We start from the raw sequence: 12,883 nt of genomic DNA, 5'->3' as shown, positions 1-12,883 counted from the left end.
GCCAGCAACACTCAATTTGTTTCTGTTGTGAAGAGGTATTTTTTAAGAGTTTCTCTAGTAATGCATTCAGAACTGGAAATACTAGGTTAAAGGGAATATACATCTCTAACCTTGTTAAGGTTATTGCAGAATTATTTTCCAAAATGATCATAATCTACATTTGCATCATTGTATTCTCATACTTTGTATGGTGACATTTTTTAATTTTTGCCACTCATTTTTGAAAGAATATAGTACTTAATTTACATTTTCCTGATTACTCCTGAGTTAGTTTCCTGTTCTTTTCCTTTGTCTGTCCTCTATTGGCTTATCTTTTTCTTATCTGGTTTGTGGGAGTTCCTTCAATATTCAGGACATCAATTCTGTTGATTACATGAAATACAAATATTTTCTTCAACATCTATAATTTGCCTTTAAATTTTGTATATGATATCTTTAATTAGAATTTTAAATTTGATTATAATCAAATTTCTCAGTCTTTGTCTTTATTTATATCCTAATTTAAGAAAATCCCCCAGCTTCAAGATCATAAACATATTGCTTTATATTTTCTGTAAACATTTATACTTTGTGTTTCCTATTTCTACTTTTAATTTACATGGAATTTATTTGTATGAGACAGGAGAGAGAGAGAAAGAGGAGGTGTGGATTTAATTTTTTCCTCTTATATATAACAGCACTTGTAAGTTCTTATTGTTTATACATAAGCAATAAGAAAGGAATAGCAATAAGCAATAAGAAAGGAATTGCTCTGCAAGCAATAAGAAAGGAAAGCAACTCTGTACTTTCCCCCACTTATCTGTAATTCCCTAATGCCATGTATTTTCATACCCCATGAGTATTTCTGAAGGCTGTCTTTATACTTCTTCAAGGGTCTCCATATAAAAAGGTTTCTGTGGGATAGATAGGGCATTCCAGGAGATGTGGAATATGATTTATTAAGGTGTACAGGAAGAAAATACTAGAATTTCTATTTTAATTTATGTCACCCTTTAATTTCTATTTGTGCATATGTTTTAGAATTACTATAGAATGTGGTACAGTATAAATAATATAATATTAATATATCTGTAGAAGATTAAAGAATACTACTCTGTAATGTACTATGTCCTTTTTATAAACTGCTTTGGAATTCAGTGATTGTGTGGCAAAGATTTTTATTTTTGTTAGTTATGCAAATGTTAATTGAAGCAACTATTAGTTACTCATTTCTTTTTAACAATAGATTATAATTTAACGAAAGATAGATTTCATCTTAGGTAATATCTTAAAGAGATTGAGGGGCTAAGGATAAAAAATACTATTATGAGGAACTTTTTCTTTGGCAGTTATATGATGTGGTTGCTAAGACCGTGTTACCTAGACAGTGAGGCACCATTGTCTTAGTAATAAGTATGCCAACGTATATTAGAATGTTCATTACTTCTTTTTGGGGGGGGTGAGGGAGGTTTCCCTCTCATTCTCAGTGATCTCTCTCAAATCTTGTTTTCTTCATCAAAGTTTCTGATACTGAAGTTCACATTTATTTTCTCTGAATTCTAGAGTATCCATTCCATGCTACCATTTTTAGTTAATCAATTACATAGTCTTTTATTCTTTTTCTTGATTATAAATCTTACCTTTCAAAATTCCTTGGAAACGGCTATATATATTTCTATCTTTCATATGCTAGGCACAGCTACAACTCTTGGTTCATTTAATTGTTTTGACTTATTTGCTCTATCTTGTTAAGGACAAAACTGATTTTCCCATAGTTACCCTCATTCAAGTGAGAGTTCAGTGATTGTCTTTTTGAGAATCTCCCTATTGAGAAGTTATGGGTTACCCAGTTCAGACCTTCCTGCCCACAACCTTCACAGAGTCTGTAGAGAAGTAAAGTATACACAAAACTGTTGTGTTCTCCTGTGACAGAATATGGCTAGTACCTAGGAGCACAACAAATAAATGCAGTGTGTGTTCGGGGAAAGAGGACCGTTTTGTTTGGGTTTTAGAATCAGGAAAAGGGTCTATGAAGACGTGAGCATGTGATCTGTGGAGTATCTGTAGGATTTCAAAATACAAGAAGAGTATACCAGAAGGAGGCAAAAGGACAGGATCACATGTACTCTGTCCTAACACCTTGTTTATCCATATTATAGTACTTACTATGGTCTGAGTCCATGAGATTTCAAGGAAAATGTTATATATATGTATATACATATATATATATATATATCCTTATATATATATTTTTGTATCTTAGCACTTAGCATAGTGCTAGGTATATAAAAAGTGCTTAGTAGACATTGTTAGTAGAAATTCCATGGGCAAAATAACATTTAATGTATTCATTAGGTGACAGCCAAAATTATGGCAAGAAGAATGGTTGGAGAAAAAGATAAATTAAAGGATAGCTTGCTGTGGGGCTTCATATACCATGGATTATAACCATTCTATAGGTAATAGGAAATTACTAAAGGTTTTAAATTGGGAGCAAATTGATGAGCTTCAGAGAGCATAATGTCCAACACTATGTATAATAATAGACAAGTATAACATTCATTCAATAATACACTTTTATGTGCACCTTGCAGGTGCAGAAATGAAAGATGTAAACCGCTTCAATTCTGTGTAATAAGTAAGTAGCATGCTAGTGTCAGGAAAACTTGCATAGTAGTAACAAGAAAGACATGAACTAAGGTTATAACAGTTAAAAGATAAAGAAGATGGAATTGACAGGATTTAGATGGGGCACTTGAGGGTGGAGAGGGGCTGATACTAGAAATAGATGAGACAGCCATAGAAGAGGATAGCTTATCCATAGAAGAGGATAGCTTATCCTTCTAAATCTTCTTTTTTTTTTTATTTTAGGAATTATTGAAGCACTTTATAGATACTATCAGAATGCTGCCACAGATGTGAGACGCGTGTGGCTTTCCACGGGGGTGGATCACTTTCATTCATCTTTTGGTGACAAAGGTTGGGGTTGTGGTTACAGAAATTTCCAGATGCTACTTTCATCATTACTGCAAAATGATGCTTATGGTGATTGCTTGAAAGGTATGTGAAATACAGTTCTCTCAATTTGTCCACTGATAACATAGGCCCTCTAAAACACATGAGTTTGAACTACATATACATGGATTTTTATAAATGGAGTTTTTACAGCCTAGTATTTTATTTCTCTTATGACTTTTTTCCTTATGAGTTTCTTTTTTCTAGCTTTATTATAGGAATACAGTATATAATATGTATAACATAAAATATATGTTAATGAACTGTTCCTTTTATATTTATTGGGGAGGCTTCTGGTCAACAGTAGGTTATTAGTAGTGAAGTGTTTGGGGAGCACAGGGTGCCTGGGTGGCTCAATTGGTTAAGCGTCTGCCTTCGGCTCATATGGTCCTGGGATCAAGCTCTGCAAGGAGTCTCCCTCTCCCTCTGCCACTTTCCCTGCTTGTGATATCTCAATGTTTTTCTCCCTCTCTCTAATAAGTAAATAAATAAAATCTTTAAGAAAGTTTTGGGGGAGCAAAACGTATGCAGATTTCTGACTGTGTCAGGGGTCAGTGCTCCTAACCCTTACATTGTTCAAGGATCACCTGTACATATAATATGGAATGAATTCATATATAGTACATACAATTAATAGCTGTAACGAAGAAGTGTTTTGGTGGATAATTACATTAAAACCTGAATTCTGGTTGGAAGAAGAGAAAATGATACAATAGAAAATGTCAAGAGTAATGATCTTAAAAACCGTGTTATAGGTCCTCTAGAGCACATGGTGTACTACTAACTAATACTATTTAGTACTTTAGTAATTGTCATGTAATGTGTTTGCTTGTATAATTTTAGGTATGTCAATTCCTTGCATTCCAAAAATTCAGTCTATGATTGAAGATGCATGGAAGGAAGGTTTTGATCCACAGGGTGCCTCTCAACTTAATAACAGGTTGCAGGGAACAAAGGCCTGGATCGGAGCATGTGAAGTATATACACTCCTGACCTCCCTACGGGTAAAGTATGTACCACAAAACCCAAGTTAAGGTTATTGTCATATCTGGGAGGTTTTCTTTGTTGTTTTTTCTTTAATCAAAGAGACATTTTAAAAATAAAATTTAAGAGACACTGAAAGGCTTATACTAAAAATCAATAATTCAGTCCCTAGCTCATGTTCTTCTCTATTCTCAAGTCTGATTTCTCAGAGGCAGCTGTTACTTCAGTTGTTTCTGAATAATATGCTTTTTCTCTCAGGGCTTTTTACGTTTTGTTTTTTGTTTATCAGTTTTAGACATCATCTCTTGAATTTCCCTCACATTTCCTACCTATGTTCACCCTCAGTCCTTATAATTTGATTAAATCTCATTTTTTTTATTTAAGTCAGAGTTTACATCATGACTATAATAATATCATTCATTGCTGATTTTATTTCCTTTCCTGAAAACCTTTTAAAATTTTTCCTTGAGTTAAGAATTGTCTTTTCTTTTCCCTATTACTATTTGGCTGCATCATGGTCTCATACATTTTTACACACTCCACTTTGTAATCTGAGGCACTCCTATTCCTGGACACTTCTTCCTTGAGCCCTCTATTGTCTTTGCGCTCGCTAGTCTCCTGGATCCCCTTCAAAGCTAATCATGTAGCATTCCATCATGGTTTCCTTGAAGCGGAGCCTGGAATTTTTTCTGGATTCCATGTCTTTATCTTTTTTGGACTACTCTTCTGCTTAAACACATCTTTCATTAGCTCCCTAAGGAAAGGTGTCTAATGATAAACTGATAGTTTGGGTGGCTATATTATTCTAAATTCAAAATCATATTCAGATCAAATTAAGTTTTTACTCTGTTGACTTCTAGCAATCAGTGTTCCTATTGAGAACGTAAAATGTCATCTGATTTTCATTCCTTTTATATATAACCTATTTATTTTCTCTGAAAGTTTTTTGCATCAACTCTTAGTTCTGCTGTTAAGAAGTTCTACCATGAATGTGGGGCTTTAATTCATTATATTGGGCATTTGTTTTTCCTTTTGTTTTTTTTGTTTTTTTTTTTTTTTAATTTTTTTTTTTTTTTTTTTTTTTTATGATAGGCACACAGTGAGAGAGAGAGAGGCAGAGACACAGGCAGAGGGAGAAGCAGGCTCCATGCACCGGGAGCCTGACGTGGGATTTGATCCTGGGTCTCCAGGATCGCGCCCTGGGCCAAAGGCAGGCGCTAAACCGCTGCGCCACACAGGGATCCCTGTTTTTCCTTTTGAATCTGCAATTGTGAGTTTAAAGATCTCGGGATAGGGGTGAAGAGCTTGGACTTTGGAGTCAGACTGCCTACAATTGATTCTAGCTTTCCTGCTTATTGGCTGTATGACTTAATTTGTCTATAGCTTAGTTCCATTATTGATAAAAAGAACATGTAAGTACTAACTGCTTCACAGAGTTGGAGTAATATTAAATAATAAGGTGCTTAGAACTGTGACTACAATATAGTAAGAGCTCAGAGGTTAGCTGTTGTTTGATAATTATGATCCTTCCCTTTTCTTTATTTTTTCTGGAATTTCTGGTAGTTGGCCACCTAACTCCTTTCACTTTTTAAGTTTATTGGTCACGTTTCTTTTTTTTTTTTTTACCTTTGCTTTTGTTTTACTATGTAGACTTTCTCAGCTCCCAATTACTCTATTGAAATTTGTATCTTAGCAATCATGTTAATTTTAAGGAGTAATTTCATAGCATCATAGTCTGTTATGGTGGCAAATTTTTCCCCAGCATTTATTTTCTTTCTATTCCTTGGATTTTGTGGGTTTCTTCCATGTTAATTAGTTTTCATGTCTGTTTATTTTAGTCCTTTGCATTTTGAAAGCTTTCTTGTAACTTTTGTAAATCCTTAGTCCATTCCTAGAGTGAAGATGAGGCACTAAAAAGTTGATCAGAGGGTCCTGTAAGATTTTATGGAGCTTGAAGATGAGCAGGCTTCATTTACAGTTTTAAGTGGAAGCTTGCTATTTGAGGAACTCTCAAATTTCAGTAAAGGACCATTCAAAGAAGAGTTCTCCACTTTCCTGCCTAAGCTCCTACATTGATGGAGGGAATAGTTAACCAGTGATTTGCCTTCCTTGTGGAAGCTTTCAATTTGTTTCATATTGTATAGTCTCCCCAATACCTAGTGCCTCTAAGCTTCCAGGCTCTCTGGGATTTTAAGACAGTTGTCTATTTTTTTGCATTTGCTTTTATATTTCCTTTTCTTGCTTTTGTCTGTCTCCATTCTTTTGTCTTTACTATCTGAATCATTTACTCCTTCAGTACTATGTTGTTGGGCTTTCAAGAGGGAATAGAGATAGATGTTTGTCATCTTTAATTGAAAGTTTGCCTTTAAGCTTCATGGCTCTGTATTTTCCTTTATGCTTGTTTTACATTGTTCCTACCCTATTAATATTAATTGATTGGTTTCAGAGGTAAAAATATTTTTTAACTTTTAAACAGCAATAGAAAAACTTTAAATAGAACTTTAAATAGAAAAACTCGTGCTTTCTCAAAATAAATAAAAATTTATTTAAACATTTTTTTAAATGTTTTTTTTTATTTATTCATGAGAGTCACACAGAGAGAGGCAGAGACATAGGCAGAGGGAGAAGCAGGCTCCCCGCAGGGAGCCCAATGTGGGACTAGATCCCAGACCCCGGAATTACGGCCTGAGCCGAAGGCAGACACTCAACTGCTGAGCCACCCAGGTGTCTCTATTCAAACATTTTTTAAATTGAGGCACAGTTGATATATAACATTATATTAGTTTCAGGTGTACAGTGTAATGATTTGATATTTGTGTATATTATGAAATGACCACCACAATGTCCAGTTAACATCCATCACTGTACATAGTTACAAAATCTTTTCTTATGAGAACTTTTAAGATTTACCTTCTGAGCAGCCTTCAAATATGCAATACACTATTATTTTTTTTTTAAGTTTTTAAAATTTAAATTCAATTAACATATAGTGTATTATTAGTTTCAAAGGTAGAGTTCAGGGATTCATCAGTCATATATAATAAATCTATAAAAGACAAAGACTTTAATAAGTATATCGAATTATTTATATTGAAAGTACTATTTTAATGCCCTCTAAATTTATTTTTTCTCTTTTTCTTCTTGCCAGTCTGTTGACACTTTAAGACTACATATTATACTATGTACTGAGTTTTCAAATAATGTTTAAGGAAAGGAAAATATCTAGAATACCTGATATGTCCAGCTTTTTTCTTGGTGCCTGAAATAGTTTAGTTTTTTAGTAAAGCCACTTTAATACTATACTCTGAATTTGTTTACTATTTGTTTAAATGTCTTCCTTTCTCTAGGATATTATTCAAATTCTAAATCTAAACATGTCATCAATTTTTAACCTAAAAGCAGTGTACCTACTTTTTAAAAATTAAATCAAAAGTTCAGTGTTTAAAACTTAGTAATCATTTGGTAGTTATCAACAATACACTTGCTGAGGCTAAGGATAGCAACCATTGCAATTTTGGTGTATTTGGAGATTTTATTGTCCAGAGAGACAAGGAAAGGGTATCTGTGCTGTACTTTAAAGTGACAGTAAAGCTCTTAATTAATTTTGCTTATAACCCAACCTTTTATTTATTTTTTTAAGATTTTATTTATGTGAGAGAGAGAGAAAGAGTGACTAAGCACAAGCTGGGGGAAAGGCAGAGGGAGAAAGAGAATCTCAAGCAGACTCCATGCTCATCTCAGAGCCTGATGTGGAGCTCGATCTCAGAACCCTGAGACCCTGAACAGAAATCAAGAGTTGAACACTTAACCCACTGAGCCACCCAGACACGCCTTACTTATACCCAACCTTTTAAAAATAGTTACTGAGAAGTGTCAGTAGTGCTTCTGGTTAAAATAATTTTGTTTATTCAAGGTTGACTTCTCTTGAAGAAGGAACACCACTGTGGTCTAGTGCCAAATAGGGGATGGGTAGATGTATAGATAGGAATATATACAGAGTTTTTCTAACATCTTTACAGGTATTTTCTTGTCTATTATTGGAATATAAGAGCCCAACAGGAAAAATACTCAGGATATTTTTAGTGGATATGAATGGCTGTTGTGGAATTAAAATTAGAAGTCAGCTTCTAATTGATCATCAGGTTTAGAGATTTTATTTATTTTTTAAAGATTTTATTTATTTATTAGAGACAAAGAGAGAGGGAGAGGCAGAGACACAGCAGAGGAAGAAGCAGGCCCCATGCAGGGAGCCCGACGTGGGACTCAATCCTGGGTCTCCAGAATCACGCCCTGGGCTGAAGGCAGTGCTAAACCACTAAGCCACCGGGGCTCCCCAGGTTTAGAGAGTTTAGAATGAAATTTGTGTCTCAGATTACATGTAGGTGACTTTTAAAAACCAAGTATGGTCCTCATTTACTATTCATGGAGATTCTATATGTCGGAAAATGTTTGTAACTTTGAAATCAGCCATCAACCTTATTATAAAGTTATTTAAATAATCATTTTTTCTTAAAATGATACTTTTCCTGATATATAATGAAATTTATATGTATTTTCTTCTTAGGAAAATACTCCTGGGATAAAATTAGTTCTAAATTAAATTTTTTTTGTATTTGATAACTCCATTGACGAAAATGTTTTAAAAAATAATCTCCAAATAATCCATTTTGTCAAATTTTTTATAGATGCCACATTGTTGATTTTCATAAGTCAACTGGTCCTTTGGGTACCCATCCTCGCTTATTTGAATGGATATTGAACTATTATTCTTCAGAGAGAGAAGGGAATCCAAAAGTAGTGTGTACATCTAAACCTCCTATCTATCTTCAGCATCAAGGTTGGTATAACTCATAGATAGGAATTATAGCTTATAAGATAATACTTTTATAGGACAACTAATTGGCTTTTGCTTTAGGATAGATTAAGATTCAGATACAAGGGAAGAGGGGAGTATTGTGACATTAGTCTGATTTTCAGAGCTACATTGTCATTATGGTAGCTTCCTAGGTAATGAAGGATGCTGTGCCTCATTCATTCAGGGCCCCTGGGTTCACTCTTCCTTTCTTATTCCTCCCTTCCTTTTTATAGGTCTTCATGTATGTCACTTCAGTGAGGCTTTCCCTGATCACCTTCTTTAAAATTCCACCTTGTTAACAGCCCTCAACACTGGCATCTTCTCTCTCTTCCCTGCTTTATTTTTTTTGTATCTAACGTAATATATGCTTACCTATTTACCTTGTTTATAGGGTATTCCTTCCTTTTAGAGTAAAAACTCCACGAAGGCAGGAATGTTTGTTCTGTTTGCTTCTTTACAGCTAACTGCCTGGAATAGTGCCTGGCACATGGATACTTGATACATTTTGTTGAACAGATGATTTGAATCAATAGGAGTAGAAGAAGTAAGTGTAGGGAATTTTGTTACTTAGCAATACAAGCTGTAAATGTTGAGCCCTCCCTGTTGAAATTCTAGTATATATTAATTTACTTTTGTTAACCTTTTGGATTCATGAGAGTTTCTGTTTTGTGGTAATTTTCAAATGCTTTCATGTGAGATGATTTGATTAAGAAGGATCAAGGGATTAGGAAAGAAAAACTAAAATATATGCCACAGTAGACATAATTTTTTGTAACGAAGCCTTTAAGAAAAAAAAACTGAAACTAAAGGTTTCAAAAAATGAAAAGTAAAGGTTAGGAAATAGAATTAAAACTATTTTGTGTTTAGAATGAAAGACTGGTTAGAAGGACTATTTATATTCCAAAGACACATGTGCACACACTGCATACAGAGAGTATATAGTGTATGTGTATGTATTTAGTAACATATCTATATAGCAATAGACAGGACATACACATATATACAGCTGGGTATGTTTTGTTTTGTTTTGTTTTTTGATAGGTCATAGTCGAACAGTTGTTGGAATTGAAGAGAGAAAAAATCGAACATTATGTTTACTAATATTTGATCCTGGATGTCCTTCTCGGGAAATGCAGAAACTATTAAAGCAAGATACAGAGGCTAGCAATCTCAAACAACTTCGGAAATTTGTGGGAAATTTAAAACATAAGCAGTACCAGATAGTGGCAGTAGAGGGTGTTCTTTCTTCTGAGGAGAAAATTGTAAGTACTTACGTATTTTCTTGTGTGAAGCTTGAACAAATTGAACTTACGGGTTTAAAATTTTTAGTTAAGATCATCAGTGTTATCCCTTTTTATCTCATTCTGTATTTTTCAGTTGGCAAAGATATTTTGGTTTTCTATCATTTAATTTCTGGAGTGGACATCTTTAAATTTCAGGTGCTACCTAACTTGACTCAGAGCTTCAAAAAAATATTTAATTTTTTAAATTAAATTAAAATTAATTTTTAATACCAGGCACATAATGAAAAATGGCAACATATATGGTAAAAAGACCTAACTTAATCCGAGGACTCCTAATGCATATTGGTCTTAACAATTATGGTTTATTAAATGTGATTCTTGTGATTATTGAGGCTCTGTGTTATGCACTTGGGTTTACTGGATATATACACAGTTCTAGAATTTAACTTCAATACAGTTGCCTCTTTATCCCGTACAGCTAAGTGATGACTGGTATGTTACAGAAGAATTTCTAGAGGTTGAAAACCCTCCACTTAGTATAAACTGAAGCTATCTATGTATGTAGTGGCATATCAAGTCTACAAAATGCACAGTTCCCAGAATCTTAAAAGGAAAAAAAAAAAAGTGCCTATTTGAGTATTCCACATGGATTTGTTTTCCCCTAAGGAGAAGAGAGACAGAGGCCTAGAGAGGAGCATTTATGAAGAATAACAGGATTACAGGTGGAAACACTAAAATTGCTTTAAATGAGAGAGAATTAGAGTAATCTTTTCAGCCTCACAACTTGGGATATAAAGGCAAATATTATTTCAGAGGTTCTTCAGTTTAATTAAATCTTAAAGGTTTCCTTGGAGTGAATTACATGCCAAAATTGCATTCATTTTTTTCACCCTGTCATATCTTTGGCTACATAAAGAGATTAATTTTATTTATTTATTTATTTATTTATCTATTTATTTATTTAGACTTTAAAAAAAATATTTTTTTATTTTAATTCTAGTGTTAACATACAATATTATACTGGTTTCAGGGATATAATATAGTGATTCAGCAGTTCTGTACATTACCAATTAAGTGTATCTTAATCCTCTGTACCTATTTCGCCCACCCCCCACCCACCTCCCCTCTGGTGGCCATCTGTTTGTTCTCTGTAGTTAAGAGTCTGTTTTTTGTTTTGTCAGAGGTTAATTTTAATTGTTATAAAATGCCAAGATGCTTGTTCATCAGTATACAGGTAACTTATGAGAGCATAAGTGAGGTTAAATATTATCATGGAACCTAGCTGAACATTTTAGTTCGGTGTTATGTTAACTTTCTGATTGTGGGAACTGAGATGTTGTTAGAATAGTAGCTTGTCCTTTTCTTTTCTTCTTTTTTTTTTTTTTGAGTCATAGAGAGTAGCTGTGTCTTTAACTTCTTTAAAAGAATTAGAACTTGGCTCATTATGTACAATACTGCTAGGTGGAAAAGAAATAATATGATTATAATTGTAATACTAATAAAGTATTACTTTGTAATGTTTGCTTTGCACTAGGCACCACGCTAAGCATTTTTACACAGATATTAACTAATGTAATTACACAATTGCCCTATAGAGTAGGCTCTATTATTCCCATTTTACAGATGAGGATGTCTAGGCTCAGAAGAGTTGTTACATTTCTGAAGTCACACAGCAGCTAAGTAACAAGAGGCAGGATTCCAATTCAGTCAGTTTACATCCAGAGTTCTGCCCTATGTGGCTGCTTCTGGGAGGATACAATCTCTTGTTTCATATTCGTTAATTAAGCTTATATGTGAACAATTCACTTTTATTATTGAAAAGATAGGATACTATATTTTGAAAGATGAAAATCAGTTAACATTATTTTTACATACCGCTTTCAAGCCTACGTTTTTGTTTCTTCCTTTTTGTTTTAAATCACTGTGTCTTATAGTTATTCTGCCATTTTTAACAGTGCTGTCTACCCTGTAGGAATTCAGCAAATACTGCCGTACTGATTGATCTGTGTATCACCAGATAGACATCTGCAGCTTCAACTAAGGGCTCATTAATGACTTTACTTTTTATTTCAGAGTGGTGGTTTATTTATAGCTCATTTTAAAATGTGTTTTTCCTCCTAAGTGATAACTATAATTTTAATTGTAGGAATTTCAGAACATATTTGGTATTTTAAAGTATCCCAAAGTGTAGATATTTGTAACTGCATTTTATATTCTTCATATTTGGAGTTTAATTATAATATTTTAATAATCATGCAGCTCTTACTCAAGGAAAGGAAACAGGTTTCAAAAAATTGTTTTTATCCTGGCAGCTGTCCTATAATTACCATAATGCATTTCTGCCATAACTATATTTTGAGTAATAATTCCAAACTGTTATAGATGTTGGAGCACTTGGTTAAGTGAAAGAATTTATGTTGGCAAATATCTCCTAATGCAATTCAATTAAGTAATGCATACACACCTACTTAATAGCCATTTTCCTCAATTCTTTTCATACATTGACATATTTTAGTTAAATTCTACAAAGAAGCACTGCATTCTGTTTTCCATTTTGTAATCCTTGTACTCTTGATTTAACTTCGTTTTAAACTGGCTTGGTATAATATGCCTTGATTCATAACTCAAGTTGTAAAAATAGAACAAATGCTTAAAAGTCTTTTAAAGTGACATTTAAAGCCATAATGAAGGAGATAATTTTCTTAAAGATTCTCTGCTCACAACCCTCTCTGTTTATACGTGTCTCTCTGACTGTGAGCCATCAATTTTATTTTTGACTCATTATTCCTTAAAACGGTGAATTTTC

At 33.5% G+C, this 12,883-nt stretch overlaps 1 protein-coding gene across 4 annotated transcripts in view; it reads left to right on the top strand.

Annotated features, from left to right (window-relative positions):
- The window catches only part of ZUP1 (zinc finger containing ubiquitin peptidase 1), a 41,599-nt gene that overhangs the window by 14,405 nt on the left and 14,311 nt on the right, over positions 1–12,883 (top strand). For all 4 annotated transcript variants that reach the window (XM_077900656.1, XM_077900640.1, XM_077900665.1 and 1 more), the window contains 4 exons: positions 2,851–3,039; positions 3,838–4,003; positions 8,664–8,815; positions 9,875–10,095. In XM_077900656.1, the coding sequence (XP_077756782.1) occupies positions 2,851–3,039; positions 3,838–4,003; positions 8,664–8,815; positions 9,875–10,095 (728 nt within the window). The remainder of the gene's footprint in view (positions 1–2,850; positions 3,040–3,837; positions 4,004–8,663; positions 8,816–9,874; positions 10,096–12,883) is intronic.

This window comes from Canis aureus, chromosome 1, assembly GCF_053574225.1.
Source record: "Canis aureus isolate CA01 chromosome 1, VMU_Caureus_v.1.0, whole genome shotgun sequence".
NCBI classification, from domain to species: Eukaryota; Metazoa; Chordata; class Mammalia; order Carnivora; family Canidae; genus Canis; species Canis aureus.
Note: the sequence above shows the minus strand (reverse complement) of the source record. Positions and strands in the feature narration are given on the sequence as shown.